This window comes from Pristiophorus japonicus, chromosome 11 (genome assembly GCF_044704955.1).
Source record: "Pristiophorus japonicus isolate sPriJap1 chromosome 11, sPriJap1.hap1, whole genome shotgun sequence".
Taxonomy (NCBI): Eukaryota; Metazoa; Chordata; class Chondrichthyes; family Pristiophoridae; genus Pristiophorus; species Pristiophorus japonicus.
In genome coordinates, this window is record NC_091987.1 from 149,365,273 (window position 1) to 149,387,004 (window position 21,732).

Here is a 21,732-nt window from a genome sequence, read left to right on the forward strand (position 1 = left end):
AAGTTGCCTCACTTCTCGCCGCGGCTTCTCCTCTACCCGCCGCCTCCGGGCCTGAAATGCTCACCTCCCATCGTCCGGCAAGTCCTCCTATCCAGCTCAGGCCGTGTCCCGAGGGTGCCGGATAAGACAGGCTCAACCTCCATCAGTAATGGTGACCGTGAAAGTGTCATTAAAACCCAGCTGGTTCGGTAATGTCCTGTAGGGAAGGAAATCTGCTGCCCTTACCCGGTCTGGCCTGTATTGGTTGACTCTGAACTGCCCTCTCTACAATGGCTGAGCAAGCCACTGAGTTGTATTCAAGGCACCATAGCTCGCTACCATCACCTTCTCGGCGGCAACAAATGCTGGCCTTGCTGGCAACGCCCACATCCCAGCAATTTATTTCAAAAAAGGTCGTCCCAATACTTTTGAAGTGTAGTCACTGTTGTAATGTGGGAAAGGTGGCAGCCAATTGCGCACAGCAAGCTCCCATAAACTGCAATGTGATAATGACCAGAAAATCTGTTTTTGTTATGTTGACTGAGGGATAAATATTGGCCAGGGCACCGGGGATAACTCCCACTGTTCTTCTTCGAAATAGTGCCATGGGATCTTTTATGTCCACTTGAAAGAACAGACAAGGCCTCGGCTTTAGCATCTCATCTGAAAGACGGCAGCTCCGACAGTGCAGCGCTCCTTCAGCACTGCACTGGAGTGTCAGCCTAGATTTTTTTGTACTCAAGTCCCTGGAGTGGGACTTGAACCCACAACCTTCTGACTCAGAGGCGAGAGTGCTGCCCACTGAGCCACAGCTGGCACCTACATTTAAAAACATTAAAAAGAGAAGACTTGCACATTGCTGTCTGTGGGAGCTTGCTATGTGCAAATTGGCTGCCGCGTTTCTCACATTAAAACAGTGACTGCGCTCCTAAAGTGCTTCACTGGCTGTAAAGCACTTTGAGATGTCCGGTGGTCATGTAAGGCGCTATATAAATCCAAGACTTACTTTCTTTCCTACGGCTGAGAGTTCACCCCATTCTGTTGGATGTCAGTGCATCCTGGACAAGCGACACTGCACTGACATCGAACAGAGCTTGAAAATGTCTCGAGTGCAGTTGCACTGCTCACAGCAAGTGCAGCGAAGAGATACGTTATCGTTTTGGGTGGTGAGCTCGTTTGTCTCGTGGTTTTCTGCTTTTGATTCTGATCTGCAGTGTCTAGTTTTTTGTACACGCCTGTCCCTTTAAAGGATGCTCTGCTGTCAGTTTTATTTACAACCATCTCTTTTGTTCGTTCTCAGGCAAGGACTTAACCGGCAAGCAGCCAGGGATTGCTGCTTACTGGAACAAGCAATAATAATTCGACAAAAAGCTAAAATACTGCCGATGCTGGAAATCGGAAATAAAAAGTGAAAATGCTGAATACACTCAGCGGGTCGGGCAGCACCTGCGGTAGAGGAACAGAGTTAACATTTCAGGTTGATGACCCTTCGCCCTGAACTGAAGGACATTGGAGATTTAACTGCTTTTAAGCGAGCGCAGAGGCAGGGAAAAGGAGGGGAGGGTTGAGAGAAGAACAAAAGAGAAGGTCTGTGAGAGGGTGGAGGACAGGAGTCATTCAATGTCAAAAGGGATGATAGTGCGAGGCAAAGGGGGCTGCAATGGGACATGTAAAGAAACCAAAGATGGATCCAGAGGAGGTGTAAATGGTCACAGCAGAATAGCAATATTAATTTCATTATTAGTTCAGTGTTGAGGGAAATTCAAACATCGAGACAACAAAGCACACACAACCTGTGCTAGCATGTCCCTACAAAACTCCAATGTTAATAAAATGTTTTTATTTAAAGTGTAAGATCATAAGAAATAGCAGGAGTAGGCCATATGGCCCCTCGAGCCTGCTCCACCATTTAATAAGATCATAGCTGACCATGCCCGCTCCCCATAACTCTTTATCGGTTAAGAAACTGTCTATTTCTGTCTTAAATTTATTCAATGTCCCAGCTTCCACAGCTCTCTGAGGCAGCGAATTCCACAGATTTACAACCCTCTGAGAAGAAATTTCTCCTCATCTCTGTTTTAAATGGGCGGCCCCTTATTCTAAAATTATGCCCTCTAGTTCTAGTTTCTCCCATCAGTGGAAACATCCTCTCTGTATCCACCTTGTCAAGCCCCTCATAATCTTATACGTTTCGATAAGATCGCCTCTCATTCGTCTGAATTCCAATGAGTAGTGTAATTAGCTAGAATTGTAAATGCTGTATGTACCTACGCTGCTTTTTTTTTACCCAATTTGAAGTATAGCCTGAAGTTGGAAATGTCACATCCACTATTTTTCTAATTTCTGCGAGCTATCCCAATCACACACACATACGGCATCCCAAGCTGCTCAAGGCACAATAATCAAACGCAGATTGAGAAGCTAGCCAGTTCACAATAGTGACATGACAAAGGTGCACATTTCTGAGTCGGATATGTCGACCATCAGAAAACAGAAACAGCAAATAAACTCTGGCTTGTGAAAAAGCCTGCAGCACCACACACGCGAAGGAGCTGGTCACAGTGCATTCACATTCTTGTTCCATCATGTTATAGATTGACATTACCTGCTTTGCAGCAGAATCGGCATCTTCAGTCGAGCTGGAAAACCCCACGAAAGTGACCTGCGGAAGCAACATAAAAGGTTATTCAGGGGCCAGCCCCTCAGCATGGAATATCTAAAGAACAACAAATATTTTTGAAACATGCTTATTACAGATAACACACGTGGTTTAGAGTGGTGAAAAAAGTAAAGTCCCAAGGCAAGTAAACTCATATCAACAGGACATCTGTGGCAATCGGCGGGACACGTGTCAAGCCGTGCCTCAGTGCCATCACTACCACCTCCGAGTTGGAAGGTCATGGGTTCGAGCCCCTTGCTAGAGACTTGAGCACAAAATCTAGGCCGACACTCCAGTGCAGTGCTGAGGGAGCGCTGCACTGTTGGAGGTGCCTGTTCAAATGAATGCAAAAGATCCCATTGCACTTTACAAAATGGAGCAGGCAGCTTCTCCCAGCATCCTGGCTAATATTTATCCCTCCGCCTACACTGCTAAAGACAGATTATCTTGTCATTTATCTCGATAGATTGGCGAGTGATACTTAAGGGGTTGACAGTGGATGGGAATGGCAGACATTTAGAGACCGCATGGATGAACAATTGTACATCCCTGTCTGGCGTAAAAATAAAAAAGGGAAGGTGGCTCAACCGTGGCTATCAAAGGAAATCAGGGATAGTATTAAAGCCAAGGAAGTGGCATACAAATTGGCCAGAAATAGCAGCGAACCCAGGGACTGGGAGAAATTTAGAACTCACCAGAGGAGGACAAAGGGTTTGATTAGGGCAGGGAAAATAGAGTACGAGAGGAAGCTTACAGGGAACATTAAGACGGACTGCAAAAGCTTCTATAGATATGTAAAGAGAAAAAGGTTAGTAAAGACAAACGTAGGTCCCCTGCAGTCAGAATCAGGGGAAGTCATAACGGGGAACAAAGAAATGGCAGACCAATTGAACAAGTACTTTGGTTCGGTATTCACTAAGGAGGACACAAACAACCTTCCGGATATAAAAGAGGTCAGAGGGTCTAGTAAGAAGGAGGAACTGAGGGAAATCCTTAATAGTTGGGAAATTGTGTTGGGGAAGTTGATGGGATTAAAGGCCGATAAATCCCCAGGGCCTGATGGACTGCATCCCAGAGTACTTAAGGAGGTGGCCTTGGAAATAGCGGATGCATTGACAGTCATTTTCCAACATTCCATAGACTCTGGATCAGTTCCTATCGAGTGGAGGGTAGCCAATGTAACCCCACTTTTTAAAAAAGGAGGGAGAGAGAAAACAGGGAATTATAGACCGGTCAGCCTGACCTCAGTAGTGGGTAAAATGATGGAATCAATTATTAAGGATTCATATCAGCGCATTTGGAAAGAGGTGACATGATAGGTCCAAGTCAGCATGGATTTGTGAAAGGGAAATCATGCTTGACAAATCTTCTGGAATTTTTTGAGGATGTTTCCAGTAGAGTGGACAAGGGAGAACCAGTTGATGTGGTTTATTTGGACTTTCAGAAGGCTTTCGACAAGGTCCCACACAAGAGATTAATGTGCAAAGTTAAAGCACATGGGATTGGGGGTAATGTGCTGACGTGGATTGAGAACTGGTTGGCAGACAGGAAGCAAAGAGTAGGAGTAAATGGGTACTTTTCAGAATGGCAGGCAGTGACTAGTGGGGTACCGCAAGGTTCTGTGCTGGGGCCCAGCTGTTTACACTGTACATTAATGATTTAGATGAGGGGATTAAATGTAGTATCTCCAAACTTGCGGATGACACTAAGTTGGGTGGCAGTGTGAGCTGCGAGGAGGATGCTATGAGGCTGCAGAGTAACTTGGATAGGTTAGGCTCGAAGGGCCAAATGGCCTATTCCTGCACCTATTTTCTATGATACTGTTTATGGGAGCTTTCTGTGCGCAAATTTGCTGCCACCTTTCCCTACATTACAACAGTGATTACACTTTAAAAGTAATTCATGAGCTGAAACACTTTGGAACATCCTGGTGGTGAAAGGCAGCATATAAATACAAGTGCATTCTTCCTTTGTAACTGCAGACTGACTCCTGGGCTCGGCAGCGGTTCAGACAGAACTGTGGACTTTAGCAGCCTCTGCTGGTGATACTGTGTAATTGCGGGGAGATGAACATTAGAACGTAAGAAATAGGAGCATGAGTAGGCCATACGGCCCCTCAAGCCTGCTCCGCCATTTAATACAATCATGGCTGATCTGATCATGGACTCAGGTCTACTTCCCTGCCCGCTCTCCATAATCCCTTATTCCCTTATCGTTTAAGAAACTGTCTATTTCTGTCTTAAATTTATTCAATGTCCCAGCTTCCACAACTCTCTGAGGCAGCGAATTCCACAGATCCACAACCCTCTGAGAGAAGAAATTCCTCCTCATCTCAGTTTTAAATGGGCGGCCCCTTATTCTAAGATCATGCCCTCTAGTTCTAGTCTCCTTCATCAGTGGAAACATCCTCTCTGCATCCACCTTGTCAAGTCCCCTCATAATTTTACACGTTTTAATAAGATCACCTCTCATTCTTCTGAATTCCAATGAGTAGAGGCCCAACTTACTCAACCTTTCCTCATAAGTCAACCCCCTCATCTCCGGAATCAACCTTGTGAACCTTCTCTGAACTGCTTCCAAAGCAAATATATCCTTTTGTAAATATGGAAACCAAAACTGCACGCAGTATTCCAGGTGTGGCCTCACCAATACCTTGTATAACTGTAGCAAGACTTCCTGCTTTTATACTCCATCCCCTTTGCAATGAAGGCCAAGATTCCACTGGCCTTCCTGATCACTTGCTGCACCTGCATACTAACCTTTTGTGTTTCATGCACAAGTACCCCCAGGTCCTGCTGTACAGCGGCACTTTGCAATCTTTCTCCATTTAAATAATAACTTACTCTTTGATTTTTTTTCTGCCAAAGTGCATAACCTCACACATTTCAACATTATATTCCATTTGCCAAATTTTTGCCCACTCACTTAGCCTGTCTATGTCCTTTTGCAGATTTTTTGTGTCCTCCTCACAAATGAGATTCTGTTATCTCTGGGAATGGTTAGTAGCTTGGTGATGGGCTACCTTTCTACTTCTTCAAACATTTTAAAGGAATAGAACTCGTTAAGAATAAAATTCCCTTTATTTTGAGCAATTAACCATTTTACAAAATCACATTCTTCCAATTGACTGTTTTTCCTTAATTACTCAGTCTTTACTAAGACACCACTTTATTTGCTGCCGAATAAATCAGACACTGTGCTAAATCTGGTCAAAGGCCTTTGGGCTGGAAATTCAGCCACGCTTCAGTTGGGGCGGTGTCCCGGGCTGGGCGGTAAATTTTGCGCCGGAAAATGGTTTGCATCTCTAGCGGCAAAATTCACCATCTGGGCCCTGCGTGTTGGCGGAGCGCTGAGAGAGGCGTTCCACACCAGAGGCTGGGTGAGCAAATTAAAACCCTGAAGTAAATAGCAGGCCTCCGAGCGCCGTAAGATAGGCTTCCGTGGAAAAAGAAAATCTGGAAAAAAAACACCAAAGACATTCCCAATACCTCACTGACGCCACATCCACATTAATCGCAAAAATAAAACAATCACACTTACCCGAGGTCGACATTCCTTCCCTTACGACGCCGCTACAGCTCGGACCGCCCGCTTTCACAGGCGGTCCCACTAGGGGGCGCTACGGATCGGGTGCGAACCAAATATCGAGCCGTTGTCGCAACCAGGGGGCACTGCACACCGGCTCGCCTCTCCCGGGCGGTACTGCTCCGCGCCCTGCCGACACCGGCCCCGAATGTCCCGGCAGGGCGCTGGAAGCTGGCTGCCCACCCGGAATTGCTCCCGGCCGCCATTACCGCCCCTCCGGGGCGCAAACAGAGGCAGCAACAAGCCAAAAGTCCGGCCCTTTATCTTTTAAAATTAAATCCTTCCAGCAGAAAACAAAGTCTGGGTACCAGAGGAATAAACCATCAAGGGTCCGACACTTCAGCTTAAAGGAATCGGGATCGGGATCGGGATCGGCAGCGGGCGGGAACAGTCAAGCTCATAATTTAACCTTCTAAGCCCCGGTATCTTTCCGGTCAATCTGCGCTGCACGTCCTCCAATCCAATCTATCTTCCCTGCGCTGCATCCCTTCCAATCCAATCTATCCTTCCTGCGGTGCATCCCTTCCAATCCAATCTATCCTTCCTGCGGTGCATCCCTTCCAATCCAATCTATCCTTCCTGCGGTGCATCCCTTCCAATCCAATCTATCCTTCCTGCGGTGCATCCCTTCCAATCCAATCTATCCTTCCTGCGCTGCATCCCTTCCAATCCAATCTATCCTTCCTGCGCTGCACACCCTCCAATTCAATCTATCCTTCCTGCGGTGCACACCCCTCAATCCAATCTATCCTTCCTGCGCTGCATCCCTTCCAATCCAATCTATCCTTCCTGCGCTGCACACCCTCCAATCCAATCTATCCTTCCTGCGCTGCACACCCTCCAATCCAATCTATCCTTCCTGCGGTGCACACCCTCCAATCCAATCTATCCTTCCTGCAGTGCACACCCTCCAATCCAATCTATCCTTCCTGCAGTGCACACCCTCCAATCCAATCTATCCTTCCTGCAGTGCACACCCTCCAATCCAATCTATCCTTCCTGCGCTGCACACCCTCCAATCCAATCTATCCTTCCTGCGCTGCACACCCTCCAATCCAATCTATCCTTACTGCGCTGCATGCCCTCCAATCCAATCTATCCTTCCTGCACTGCATCCCTTCCAATCCAATCTATCCTTCCTGCGGTGCACACCCTTCAATCCAATCTATCCTTCCTGCGCTGCATCCCTTCCAATCCAATCTATCCTTCCTGCGCTGCATCCCTTCCAATCCAATCTATCCTTCCTGCGGTGCACACCCTCCAATCCAATCTATCCTTCCTGCGCTGCACACCCTCCAATCCAATCTATCCTTCCTGCGCTGCACGCCCTCCAATCCAATCCTGCGGTGTGGTTCCCAGAACTGAACAGTTACTCCAGGCGGGGTCTGACCAAGGCTCTCGACAACTGAAAAAATAACTTCCTCATTTTGAATTATAATCCCCCAAATCTGCTGACCACCCAACTCCCCTTCCTCGCCCCCCATTTTAGGTGACATTATCCCACTCTGCCCCTATTTTTCATAACTGCCACCATCACTCACTCCTCAGCAGCAAACAGTGCACTTCCTGCCTTGCTGAAGGAATTGAATTGTTAACAACATAAAGTTGTCTTTTTGAGCTGAATATTCATACCAGCTCCTTAATAGATGACTGAAATAAGCAAACAGCGTTTCTGGGTATACAGACCGTTCGCAACCTTGGTGTCTTATTTGACCCCAAGATGATTTGCTGACGACATATCCGCTCCATCACCAAGACAGGTCTACTTCCACCGATGTAACATCGCTCGACTCTGCCCTGCCTCAGCTCATCCGCTGCTGAAACCCTCATCCGTGCCTTCATTAGGCTGGGGTTGTTTTCCTTCGAACAGAGGAGGCTGAGGGGAGACTTAATTGAGGTGTATAAAATTATGAGGGGCCTGGATAGAGTGGATAGGAAGGACCTATTTCCCTTAGCAGAGAGGCATAGATTTAAAACCAACAGGCATAGATTTAAAATAATTGGTAGAAAGTTTAGAGAAGATTTGAGGGGAAATTTCTTCACCCAAAGGGTTGTGGGGTCTGGAACTCACTGCCTGAAAGGGTGGTAGAGGCAGAAACCCTCACCACATTTAACAAGTACCTGGATGTGCACTTGAAGTGCCGCAACCTACAGGGCTACGGACCGAGAGCTGGAAAGTGGGATTAGGCTGGGTAGCTCTTTGTTGGCCGGCATATACAATGGGCAGAATGGCCTCCTTCTGCGCTATAAATTTCTATGATTCAATACTCTCCTGGGCGGCCTCCCATCTTCTACCTTACATAAACTTAAGTTGATCCAAAATTCTGCTGGCTGTGTCCTAACGTACGTCAGTCCCCTGTGCTCGCTGATCTACATTGGCTCCCGGTCCGGCAACGCCTCGATTTTAAAATTCTTATCCTTGTTTTCAAATCCCTCCACGGTCTCGCCCCTCCCTACCTCTAATCTCCTTCACCCCCACAACTCCCCCAAGATGTCTGCGCTCCTCTAATTCTGGCACATCCACGATTGTAATCGCTCCACCATTGGTGGCCGTGCCTTCTGCTGCCTGAGCCCCAAGCTCTGGAATTCCCTCCCTAAACCTCTCCGCTTCTCTACTTCTCTATAATGACGCTCCTTAAAACCTACCTCTTTGACCAAGCTTTTGGTCACTTGTCCCAATATTTCATGTGGCAAATTTTGTTTGATAACGCTCCTATGAAGTGCCTTGGAACATTTAACTATGTTAAGGGGGCTATATAAATGCAAGTTATTGTTGTTGCCTGTCAATGAAAATAACCTGAATACCGACTATAAACTAAATGCCTGCTGTAATGGTAATGCTTCATCTTACAAGTACGTTAGTTGTGTCAGCTCAGATGTTGATTAAATTAGTACGTCTGCCCGACTTTGTCCTGGACAACTGGGAAAACAGGAGGGAGCAAATTCACTCCGGCTGTATTGTAATTCTATGTTGATTGATTTGGCCATAACTAGTACATTACTCTGGGATGCAAGAGTCCAGAGTAATTTAATAATGTTCAATGCGTGCCAACTAAATTGACGTCTCATAACCTTAGATGTACACAGTAGAAATCTGGTCTAGATTTCATCATCATCATCATCATAGGCAGTCCCTCGGAATCGAGGAAGACTTGCTTCCACTCCTGAAGTGAGTCCTTAGTTGGCTGAACAGTCCAATACAAGAACCACAGTCCCTGTCAAAGGTGGGACAGACAGTTATTGAGGGAAGGGGTGGGTGGGACTGGTTTGCCGCACGCTCTTTCTACTGCCTGCTCTTGATTTCTGCATGCTCTCGGCGACGAGACTCGAGGTGCTCAGCGCCCTCCCAGATGCATTTCCTCCACTTGGGACGGTCTTGGGCCGGGGACCCCCAGGTGTCAGTGGGATGTCGCACTTTATCAAGGAGGCTTTCAGGTGTCCTTGTAACGTTTCCTCTGCCCACCTTTGGCTCGTTTGCCGTGAAGGAGTTCCGAGTAGAGCGCTTGCTTTGGGAGTCTTGTGTCTGGCATGCGAACTATGTGGCCTGCCAAGCAGAGCTGATCAAGTGTGGTCAGTGCTTCAATGCTAGGGATGTTGGCCTGGTCGAGGACACTAATGTTGGTGCGTCTGTCCTCCCAGGGGATTTGTAGGATCTTGAGACGACATCGTTGGTGGTATTCCCCAGCGACTTGAGGTGTCTACTGTACATGGTTGTATATACAAGAGAAGGGAGGACAAAGGTTGGCCCAACATCTCGGATGGAACTAGGCTGAATATCATAAATGTAGGGGCCATGATAAGGATATTTTCAGATGATACAAAAATTAGCCGTGTGGTTGACACAGGAAGATATCAATGGACTGGTCAGGTGGGCAGAAAAGTGGCAAATAGAATTCAATCGACAGAAGTGTGAGGTAATGCATTTGTAGAGAAGCAACAAGGAAAGGGAATACACATTAAATGGAAGGATACCGAGAGGTGTGGAGGAACAGAGGGATCTTGGAGTATATGTCCACAGATCCTTAAAGGTAGCAGGACAGGTCGATAAGGTGGTTAAGAAGGCATACGGAATGCTTTCCTTTATTAGCCAAGGCATAGAATACAAGAGCAGAGAGGTTACGCTTGAACTGTATAAAACACTAGTTAGGCTACAACTAGAGTACTGCGTGCAGTTCTGCTCACCACATTACAGAAAGGATGTGATTGCACTCGAGAGGGTACAGAGGAGATTTACAAGGATGTTGCCTGGACTGGCTATGAGGAAAGATTGGATAAGCTAGAGTTGTTTTCCTTGGAACGGGGGAAGCTGAGGGGAGATTTAATTGAGGTGTCTAAAATTATGAGGGGCTTAGATAGAGTGGATAGGACGGACCTATTTCCCTGCGCAGAGGGGTCAATAACCAGGGGGGCATAGATTTAAAGTAATTGGTAGAAGGATTAGAGGGAAGGAAACATTTCTTCCCCCAGAGGGTGGTGGGGGTCTGGAACTCACTGCCTGAAAGGGTGGTAGAGGCAGAAACCCTCACCACATTTAAAAGGTACTTGGATGTGCATTTGAAGAGCCGTAATCTACAGGTTGGAAGCTGGGATTAGGCTGGGTAGCTCTTTTTCGACTGGCGCAGACATGATGGGCCAAATGGCCTCCTTCTTTGTCATAATTTTCTCCGATTCTATGATCGGAAGTTCTGACAGTATATGTCATACATACAGGACTTATTCTACCACCAACACTGGAAGAATAGTGACTTCACACTACAATACTATGCAGAGATCTGGTCACCAGTGGGGACTGAGACTATCTGAGTCTTTATATGGTCACAGACATTTAGAAACATAGAAACATAGAAAATAGGTGCAGGAGTAGGCCATTCGGACCTTCTAGCCTGCACCGCCATTCAATGAGTTCATGGCTGAACATGCAACTTCAGTACCCCATTCCTGCTTTCTCACCATACCCCTTGATCCCCCTAGTAGTAAGGACTTCATCTAACTCCTTTTTGAATATATTTAGTGAATTGGCCTCAACAACTTTCTGTGGTAGAGAATTCCACAGGTTCACCACTCTCTGGGTGAAGAAATTCCTCCTCATCTCGGTCCTAAATGGCTTCCCCCTTATCCTTAGACTGTGTCCCCTGGTTCTGGACTTCCCCAACATTGGGAACATTCTTCCTGCATCGAACCTGTCTAACCCCGTCAGAATTTTAAACGTTTCTATGAGGTCCCCTCTCATTCTTCTGAACTCCAGTGAATACAAGCCCAGTTGATCCAGTCTTTCTTGATAGGTCAGTCCCGCCATTCCGGGAATCAGTCTGGTGAACCTTCGCTGCACTCCCTCAATAGCAAGAATGTCCTTCCTCAGGTTAGGAGACCAAAACTGTACACAATACTCCAGGTGTGGCCTCACCAAGGCCCTGTACAACTGTAGCAACACCTCCCTGCCCCTGTACTCAAATCCCCTCGCTATGAAGGCCAACATGCCATTTGCTTTCTTAACCGCCTGCTGTACCTGCATGCCAACCTTCAATGACTGATGTACCATGACACCCAGGTCTCTTTGCACCTCCCCTTTTCCTAATCTGTCACCATTCAGATAATAGTCTGTCTCTCTGTTTTTACCACCAAAGTGGATAACCTCACATTTATCCACATTATACTTCATCTGCCATGCATTTGCCTACTCACCTAACCTATCCAAGTTACTCTGCAGCCTCATAGCATCCTCCTCGCAGCTCACACTGCCACCCAACTTAGTGTCATCCGCAAGTTTGGAGATACTACATTTAATCCCCTCGTCTAAATCATTAATGTACAATGTAAACAGCTGGGCTCCAGCACAGAACCTTGCGGTACCCCACTAGTCACTGCCTGCCATTCTGAAAAGTACCCATTTACTCCTACTCTTTGCTTCCTATCTGCCAACCAGTTCTCAATCCACGTCAGCACACTACCCCCAATCCCATGTGCTTTAACTTTGCACATTGATCTCTTGTGTGGGACCTTGTCGAAAGCCTTCTGAAAGTCCAAATAAACCACATCAACTGGTTCTCCCTTGTCCACTCTACTGAAATCATCCTCAAAAAATTCCAGAAGATTTGTCAAGCATGATTTCCCTTTCACAAATCCATGCTGACTTGGACCTATCATATTACCTCTTTCCAAATGCACTGCTATGACATCCTTAATAATTGATTCCATCATTTTACCCATTACCGATGTCAGGCTGACCGGTCTATAATTCCCTGTTTTCTCTCTCCCTCCTTTTTTAAAAAGTGGGGTTACATTGGCTACCCTCCACTCCATAGGAACTGATCCAGAGTCAATGGAATGTTGGAAAATGACTGTCAATGCATCCACTATTTCCAAGGCCACCTCCTTAAGTACTCTGGGATGCAGTCCATCAGGCCCTGGGGACTTATCGGCCTTCAATCCCATCAATTTCCCCAACACAATTTCCCGACTAATAAGGATTTCCCTCAGTTCCTCCTCCTTACGAGACCCTCCAACCCCTTTTATATCCGGAAGGTTGTTTGTGTCCTCCTCAGTGAATACCGAACCAAAGTACTTGTTCAATTGGTCCGCCATTTCTTTGTTCCCCGTTATGACTTCCCCTGATTCTGACTGCAGGGGACCTACGTTTGTCTTTACTAACCTTTTTCTCTTTACATATCTATAGAAACTTTTGCAATCCGTCTTAATGTTCCCTGCAAGCTTCTTCTCGTACTCCATTTTCCCTGCCCTAATCAAACCCTTTGTCCTCCTCTGCTGAGTTCTAAATTTCTCCCAGTCCCCAGGTTCGCTGCTATTTCTGGCCAATTTGTATGCCACTTCCTTGGCTTTAATGCTATCCCTGATTTCCCTTGATAGCCACGGTTGAGCCACCTTCCCTTTTTTATTTTTATGCCAGACAGGAATGTACAATTGTTGTAGTTCATCCATGCGGTCTCTAAATGTCTGCCATTGCCCATCCACAGTCAACCCCTTTAGTATCATTCGCCAATCTATCCTAGCCAATTCACACCTCATACCTTCAAAGTTACCCTTCTTTAAGTTCTGGACCATGGTCTCTGAATTAACTGTTTCATTCTCCATCCTAATGCAGAATTCCACCATATTATGGTCACTCTTCCTCAAGGGGCCTCGCACAACGAGATTGCTAATTAATCCTCTCTCATTACACAACACCCAGTCTAAGATGGCCTCCCCCCTAGTTGGTTCCTCGACATATTGGTCTAAAAAAACATCCCTTATGCACTCCAGGAAATCCTCCTCCACCGTATTGCTTCCAGTTTGGTTAACCCAATCTATGTGCATATTAAAGTCACCCATTATAACTGCTGCACCTTTATTGCACGCACCCCTAATTTCATGTTTGATGCCCTCCCCAACATCACTGCTACTGTTTGGAGGTCTGTACACAACTCCCACTAACGTTTTTTGCCCTTTGGTATTCTGCAGCTCTACCCATATAGATTCCACATCATCCAAGCTAATGTCCTTCCGAACTATTGCCTTAATTTGCTCCTTAACCAGCAATGCTACCCCACCTCCTTTTCCTTTTATTCTATCTTTCCTGAATGTTGAATACCCCCCTGGATGTTGCGTTCCCAGTCCTGATCATCCTGGAGCCACGTCTCCGTAATCCCAATCACATCATATTTGTTAACATCTATTTGCACAGTTCATTCATCCACCTTATTGCGAATACTCCTTGCATTAAGACACAAAGCCTTCAGGCTTGTTTTTTTAACACCCTTTGTCCTTTTAGAATTTTGCTGTACAGTGGCCGTTTTTGTTCTTTGTCTTGTGTTTCTCTGCCCTCCACTTTTCCTCATCTCCTTTCTGTCTTTTGCTTTTGCCTCCTTTTTGTTTCCCTCTGTCTCCCTGCATTGGTTCCCATCCCCCTGCCATATTAGTTTAAATCCTCCCCAACAGCACTAGCAAACACTCCCCCTAGGACATTGGTTCCGGTCCTGCCCAGGTGCAGACCGTCCGGTTTGTACTGGTCCCACCTCCTCCAGAACCGGTTCCAATGCCCCAGGAATTTGAATCCCTCCCTGCTGCACCACTGCTCAAGCCACGTATTCATCTGCGCTATCCTGCGATTCCTACTCTGACTATCACGTGGCACTGTAGCAATCCCGAGATTACTACTTTTGAGGTCCTACTTTTAAATTTAGCTCCTAGCTCCTTAAATTCGTTTCGTAGGACCTCATCCCTTTTTTTACCTATGTCGTTGGTACCAATGTGCAAATGTGTTTCAGAAGTAACGAGTTAAATGGGGAGCCGTCCTCTACTATTAAAGTGGTTCCTTTATCTGTAGATTAGCCAGGTTTCAGGAACTTGGTGCTAGATGCTAATCGAATTATTGGTCTTCTGATGGCCAACAAGTATTCTATTTAGAAATTCCAAACCACACCAATCAGACTCGGGGAAGTCAACAAAATTCACAATCTCAAGCAGTCGTTCCACTATCGGAGCTGTATTCGAAGAGTTGGATATCAAGAACAAAGAAGCCACCAGTTGAGAAGGAGGCCACTCACATCCCTTACCTATGCAAGTGTTTGAAACGATGAATATTTCAATTACCCGACCATTGAGAAGAATCTGATCATTTAATGAACTCGCTTCAACATCAAAATAACGATCGATCCAGACCTGAGCAGACGGGAGTGGTTCTCAATTCCCTTCTTCACATAGTCGCTGGAGAAATACCACCAACGATGTCTCCGCAAGATCCTACAAATCCCCTGGGATGACAGACGCACCAAAATTAGCGTCCTCAACCAGGCCAACATCCCCAGCATTGGAAGCACTGACCACACTTGATCAGCTCCGCTGGGCAGGCCACATTGTCTGCATGCCAGACACGAGACCCCCAAAGCAAGCGCTCTACTCGGAACTCCTTCACGGCAAACGAGCCAAAGGTGGGCAGAGGAAACGTTACAAGGACACCCTCAAAGCCTACCTGATAAAGTGCAACATCCCCACCGACACCTGGGAGTCCCTGGCTAAAGACCGCCCTAAGTGGAGGAAGTGCATCCGGGAGGGCGCCGAGCACCTCGAGTCTCATGGCCGAGAGCATGAAGAAATTCAAGCGCAGGCAGCGGAAAGAGCGAGCGGCAAACCTGTCCCACCCACCCCTTCCCTCAACGACTATCTGTCCCACCTGTGACAGAGACTGTGGTTCTCGTATTGGACTGTTCAGCCACCTAAGGACTCATTTTGCGAGTGGAAGCAAGTCTTCCTCGATTCCGAGGGACTGCCTATGATGATGATCGTCACATGGGCTCAACCATATAAACAAAGGGGCCAACAAAGGTTTCTTGTGGGGTCAAGCTCCCATATAATGCCCAGCAGAGAGACACAGCTTGCACTGTCTCCTCTTGTTTTTAGGGTAGTATCTAAGTCAAACAGACTACTACTAGTTTCTAGCTGGGTCTTTCTGCTTCTGCACGCTCTTACGATTTATCCTGAATGTATTGGGCTGAATGTGGTATCTATCATCAGAGTAGATAGAAGAATATGACAAGTATCCCACGGGATCTCCGATATGATATGCAACAATTAAATAGTAATTTTTAGACTTGAATCGTACTTGTGTCAGCGGAGACTCAGTGGGTAGCACTCTCACCTCTGAGTCAGAGTTGTGGGTTCAGGTCCCACTCCAAGACCTTTTGAGCACAAAAATATCTAGGCTGGCACTCCCAGTGCATTGCTGAGAGAGTGCCGCACTGTCAGAGGTGCCGTCTTTTAGATGAGACTTTAAACCGAGGCCCCATCTGCTCTCTCAAGTGGACGCAAAAAATCCCATGCCGCTATTCGAAGAGGAGCAGGGGAGTTATCCCCGGTGTCCTGTCCAATATTTATCCCTCAATCAACATAACAAAAAAAACAGATTATCTGGCCATTATCACATTGATGTTTGTGGGAACTTGCTGTGCGCAAACTGGCTGCCGCGTTTCCCACATTGCGACAGTGACTACACTCCAAAAGTACTTCATTGGCTTTGAGACGTTCGGTGGTCGTGAAAGGCGCTATAGAATGCAAGTCTTTCTTTTATCCCACACTTGACACAAACAACTGCTTCAGGTTTTGGTTTATAGAGATACAAGTCTGCTGTGTGACTATTTGTTTGCTGTGAGCGTAGCCCAATTGTAACTAAGCAAAATCCCAACTTTCTTTCATCGTGCAAGTTTCATGTGATGGTAGATGGTGCCATAACTGTCCAGACTGACTAAACTGCGCTATGCAAGTCCCATAAAAACGGAGCAATACGCAACAACGTGCATTTATATAGCACCCACAACACAGTAAAACTTCCCAAGGTGCAACAAACAAAAATTGAAGGCAAGCCAACGAAGCAGATATTGGGATGAAGTAAGTTTTAAGGAACATCTTAAAGGAGGAGAGCGATAAGGCAGAGGTTTCGGGAGGGTCCAGGCAGCTGAAGGCTCGGCCATCAATGATGGAGCCATTAAAACCGGGGCTGCACAAGAGGCCAGAATTAGTCAGAGAGATCGCGGGGGGGTTGTGGGGCTGGAGGAGATTACAGAGATAGGGAGGGGCGAGGTCATGAAGGGATTTGAAAATAAAAGTGAATATTTTTAAATCTTGCTGATCTGGCAGCCAATCCAGGTCAACGAGCGCAGGGGTGAAAGGGACTGGGTGCGAGTTAGGACACGGGCAGCAGAGTTTTGGATGAGCTCAAGTTTACGGAAGGTGGAAGATGGGAGGTCGGCCACGAGAGCATTGGAATAGTCAAGTCGTGAGGTAATAAAGGCGTTAATTAGGGAAATGGGCTGAGGCAGGGTCGGAGGCGGGCGATATGGAAGTTGGTGATCTTTGTGATAGAGAGATGGGGTCGGAATCTCAGCTCAAGGTCAAACAGGGCAGCAGGCAATGCATATACACAGCAAAAACCAGGGCAGCAGGCAATGCATATACACAGCAAAAACCAGGACAGCAGGCAATGCATATACACAGTAAAAACCAGGGCAGCAGGCAATGCATATACACAGCAAAAACCAGGACAGCAGGCAATGCATATACACAGCAAAAACCAGGGCAGTAGGCAATGCATATACACAGCAAAAACCAGGGCAGCAGGCAATGCATATACACAGCAAAAACCAGGGCAGCAGGCAATGCATATACACAGCAAAAACCAGGGCAGCAGGCAATGCATATACACAGCAAAAACCAGGACAGCAGGCAATGCATATACACAGCAAAAACCAGGGCAGCAGGCAATGCATATACACAGCAAAAACCAGGGCACTGGACAAAGCATATACAGCAAAACCAGGGCAGTGGACAATGCATATACAGCAAAACCAGGGCATTGGACAATACATATACACAGCAAAACCAGGGCCGCGGACAATGCAGATACAGCAAAACCAGGGCATTGTACAATGCATATACAGCAAAAACCAGAGCAGCGGGAGGTCATCCAATGGGACAATGGTCCTAACTTAAATGAAATGGGAAACTGACCCCACAGCACCTCTGGTCCAGCCCCACCAGACCAGCCCCACCAGGATGTTGAATCAATCATGTAAGGCCTATCAATACAAAATTACAGTTCTATAACTCAAAGATTGCATGTAGGAAACTTAAACTCACGGCTTCAAAGGGGTTCAAACATAGAATGGGGGGACAGTGTCAACGTACAGAAAGGGACAGCTCCCAACATACAGAAAGGGACAGCTCCCAACATACAGAAAGGGACAGCTCCCAACGTACAGAAAGGGACAGCTCCCAACATACAGAAAGGGACAGCTCCCAACATACAGAAAGGGACAGCTCCCAACGTACAGAAAGGGACAGCTCCCAACATACAGAAAGGGACAGCTCCCAACGTACAGAAAGGGACAGCTCCCAACGTACAGAAAGGGACAGCTCCCAACGTACAGAAAGGGACAGCTCCCAACATACAGAAAGGGACAGCTCCCAACGTACAGAAAGGGACAGCTCCCAACGTACAGAAAGGGACAGCTCCCAACGTATAGAAAGGGACAGCTCCCAACGTACAGAAAGGGACAGTTCCCAACATACAGAAAGGGACAGCTCCCAACATACAGAAAGGGACAGCTCCCAACGTATAGAAAGGGACAGCTCCCAACGTATAGAAAGGGACAGCTCCCAACGTACAGAAAGGGACAGCTCCCAACGTACAGAAAGGGACAGCTCCCAACGTACAGAAAGGGACAGCTCCCAACGTACAGAAAGGGACAGCTCCCAACATACAGAAAGGGACAGCTCCCAACGTACAGAAAGGGACAGCTCCCAACATACAGAAAGGGACAGCTCCCAACGTACAGAAAGGGACAGCTCCCAACGTACAGAAAGGGACAGCTCCCAACATACAGAAAGGGACAGCTCCCAACGTATAGAAAGGGACAGCTCCCAACGTATAGAAAGGGACAGCTCCCAACGTATAGAAAGGGACAGCTCCCAACATACAGAAAGGGACAGCTCCCAACATACAGAAAGGGACAGCTCCCAACGTACAGAAAGGGACAGCTCCCAACGTATAGAAAGGGACAGCTCCCAACGTATAGAAAGGGACAGCTCCCAACGTACAGAAAGGGACAGCTCCCAACGTACAGAAAGGGACAGCTCCCAACGTACAGAAAGGGACAGCTCCCAACGTATAGAAAGGGACAGCTCCCAACGTACAGAAAGGGACAGCTCCCAACGTACAGAAAGGGACAGCTCCCAACGTACAGAAAGGGACAGCTCCCAACGTACAGAAAGGGACAGCTTCCAACGTACAGAAAGGGACAGCTCCCAACGTACAGAAAGGGACAGCTCCCAACGTACAGAAAGGGACAGCTCCCAACGTACAGAAAGGGACAGCTCCCAACGTACAGAAAGGGACAGCTCCCAACGTACAGAAAGGGACAGCTTCCAACGTACAGAAAGGGACAGCTCCCAACGTACAGAAAGGGACAGCTCCCAACGTACAGAAAGGGACAGCTCCCAACGTACAGAAAGGGACAGCTCCCAACATACAGAAAGGGACAGCTCCCAACATACAGAAAGGGACAGCTCCCAACGTACAGAAAGGGACAGCTCCCAACATACAGAAAGGGACAGCTCCCAACGTACAGAAAGGGACAGCTCCCAACGTACAGAAAGGGACAGCTCCCAACATACAGAAAGGAGGACACAAGTCCATCCCCCACCAGACTATGAACCAAAACACAGGCAGTATTGGTTTGGCCCAAAAACAAACTTTCATTCATATAGCGCATCTTATGTCCTCGGGACGTCCCAACCAATGAAGTACTTTTGCGGTGTAATCACTGTTGCAATGTAGGGAAACGTGGCAGGCAGCACGCGCACAGTGAGGGTCCATAAACACTAATAAGATACATGAGCAGATCATCGGTTTTCGGGATGCTGGTTGAGGAGTAAATGCTGGCCAGGACACCGGGGAGAACTCCCCTGCTCTTCTTCAAATAGTGCCACAGGATCTTGTACATCCACCCAAGAGGACGGATGGGGCCTGAGCCTCGGTTCGATAGCTCATTCAAAGGATAGCACACGTGACACTGCAACACTCCCTCAGTACTGCACTGAAGCGTCAGTCTACATAATGTGCTCAAGTCCCTGGAGTGGGGCTTCAATCTGTGACTTTCTGTCTCACAAGTAGTTTAATCACTCTCATTCTTCTAAACTCCAGAGAGTATAGGCCCATTCTACACAATCTCTCATCGTAAGAATGGTTAATAATCAGGCTGTTTCCCGTGGTTGAGGGGTCGATAATGAAGATTAAATGTAAGATAGAGGGCCCAAGTTTCCACATGATTTGCGCCTGATTTTTTAGGAGCAACTGGTGGAGAACGGACTATCTTAGAAATCGCAATTCTCCACATTTTTTTTCTGCAGTTCTAGTCAGGTAGAACAGTTCTACTTTGGAACAGAATTTTTTCTTCAAAAGGGGGCGTGTCCGGCCACTGACGCCTGATTTGAAAGTTTCCACAGTGAAAACGTACTCCAAACTAAAGTAGAATGGAGCAAGTGAAGATTTTTGTAGAACTGAAAAAACCTGTTCTACACATTAAAAAATCAGGCGCAGGTTACAAATTAGGCGTAGGGAACGAGGGGGGGAGGGGGGGGGGAAGGGAAGTCATTAAATTCTATAATAAATCCTTATTTATACTTATACAAATATTATACAAATAAATCCAACCTGAATAAACATTTATAAGCAAAGAAAAGATTAAATAAACCATGTTCCTACCTGTGTGAAAGTGCTTCAGGCAGGCCTTTCGGGACCGAAGGCTGAACGGGCCGGCCCGAGACTTCGGGCAGGGCCCGTCCCCAGCACCAGATTTACAGGTAGGTGGCGTTGGGTTGGGTCGGGTCGGGGAGGTTCGGTTCGGGGAGGGAGGGAGGGAGGGAGAGAGAGAGGGGGGGAGGGAGAGAGAGGGGGAGAGAGGGGGGGAGGGAGAGAGAGAGAGAGGGGGGGGAGGGAGAGAGAGAGAGAGGGGGGGGAGGGAGAGAGAGAGAGGGGGGGAGAGGGGGGGATGTCAGGTCGGATCCAGTCTGGGGGCGGGAGTCGGGTCGGGTCCAGTGGGGGGGTGGTCGGGTCGGAGGGGCGGGAGCGCGGGTCGGGTTGGGTCCAGTCGGGGCGGCGGGGAGTGGGAACAAGAGCGCGGGTCGGTCGGGTCGGGAGGGGGAGGGGGTGGGGCGCGGGTGTCGAGTCTGGTCCGGAGGCAGGGGGGGCGGGGAGCGGGGGGCGGGGAGCGGGTCTGGTCCGGAGGCAGGGGGGGGGGAGCGGGTGTCGGGTCTGGTCCGGAGGCAGGGTGGGGGGGAGCGGGTGTCGGGTCTGGTCCGGTCCGGAGGCAGGGTGGGGGGGAGCGGGTGTCGGGTCTGGTCCGGTCCGGAGGCAGGGTGGGGGGGAGCGGGTGTCGGGTCTGGTCCGGAGGCGGGGGGAGCGGGGGAGCGGGTGTCGGGTCTGGTCCGGAGGCAGGGGGGGCGGGAGCGGGTGTCGGGTCTGGTCCGGAGGCAGGGGGGGCGGGAGCGGGTGTCGGGTCTGGTCCGGAGGCAGGGGGGGGGGAGCGGGTGTCGGGTCTGGTCCGGAGGCAGGGGGGGGGGAGCGGGTGTCGGGTCTGGTCCGGAGGCAGGGGGGGCGGGAGCGGGTGTCGGGTCTGGTCCGGAGGCGGGGGGCGGGTGTCGGGTCTGGTCCGGAGGCGGGGGGAGCGGGGGAGCGGGTGTCGGGTCTGGTCCGGAGGCAGGGGGGGGGGAGCGGGTGTCGGGTCTGGTCCGGAGGCAGGGGGGGGGGGAGCGGGTGTCGGGTCTGGTCCGGAGGCAGGGGGGGCGGGAGCGGGTGTCGGGTCTGGTCCGGAGGCGGGGGGCGGGTGTCGGGTCTGGTCCGGAGGCGGGGGGAGCGGGGGAGCGGGTGTCGGGTCTGGTCCGGAGGCAGGGGGGGGGGAGCGGGTGTCGGGTCTGGTCCGGAGGCAGGGGGGGGGGAGCGGGTGTCGGGTCTGGTCCGGAGG

General features: G+C 48.6%; 1 protein-coding gene across 6 annotated transcripts in view; it reads right to left on the reverse strand.

Annotated features, from left to right (window-relative positions):
- Positions 1-21,732, reverse strand: part of akap11 (A kinase (PRKA) anchor protein 11) — a 130,566-nt gene that overhangs the window by 68,554 nt on the left and 40,280 nt on the right. For all 6 annotated transcript variants that reach the window (XM_070894152.1, XM_070894153.1, XM_070894151.1 and 3 more), the window contains one exon: positions 2,585-2,641. In XM_070894152.1, coding sequence (XP_070750253.1) covers positions 2,585-2,641 — 57 coding nt within the window. The remainder of the gene's footprint in view (positions 1-2,584; positions 2,642-21,732) is intronic.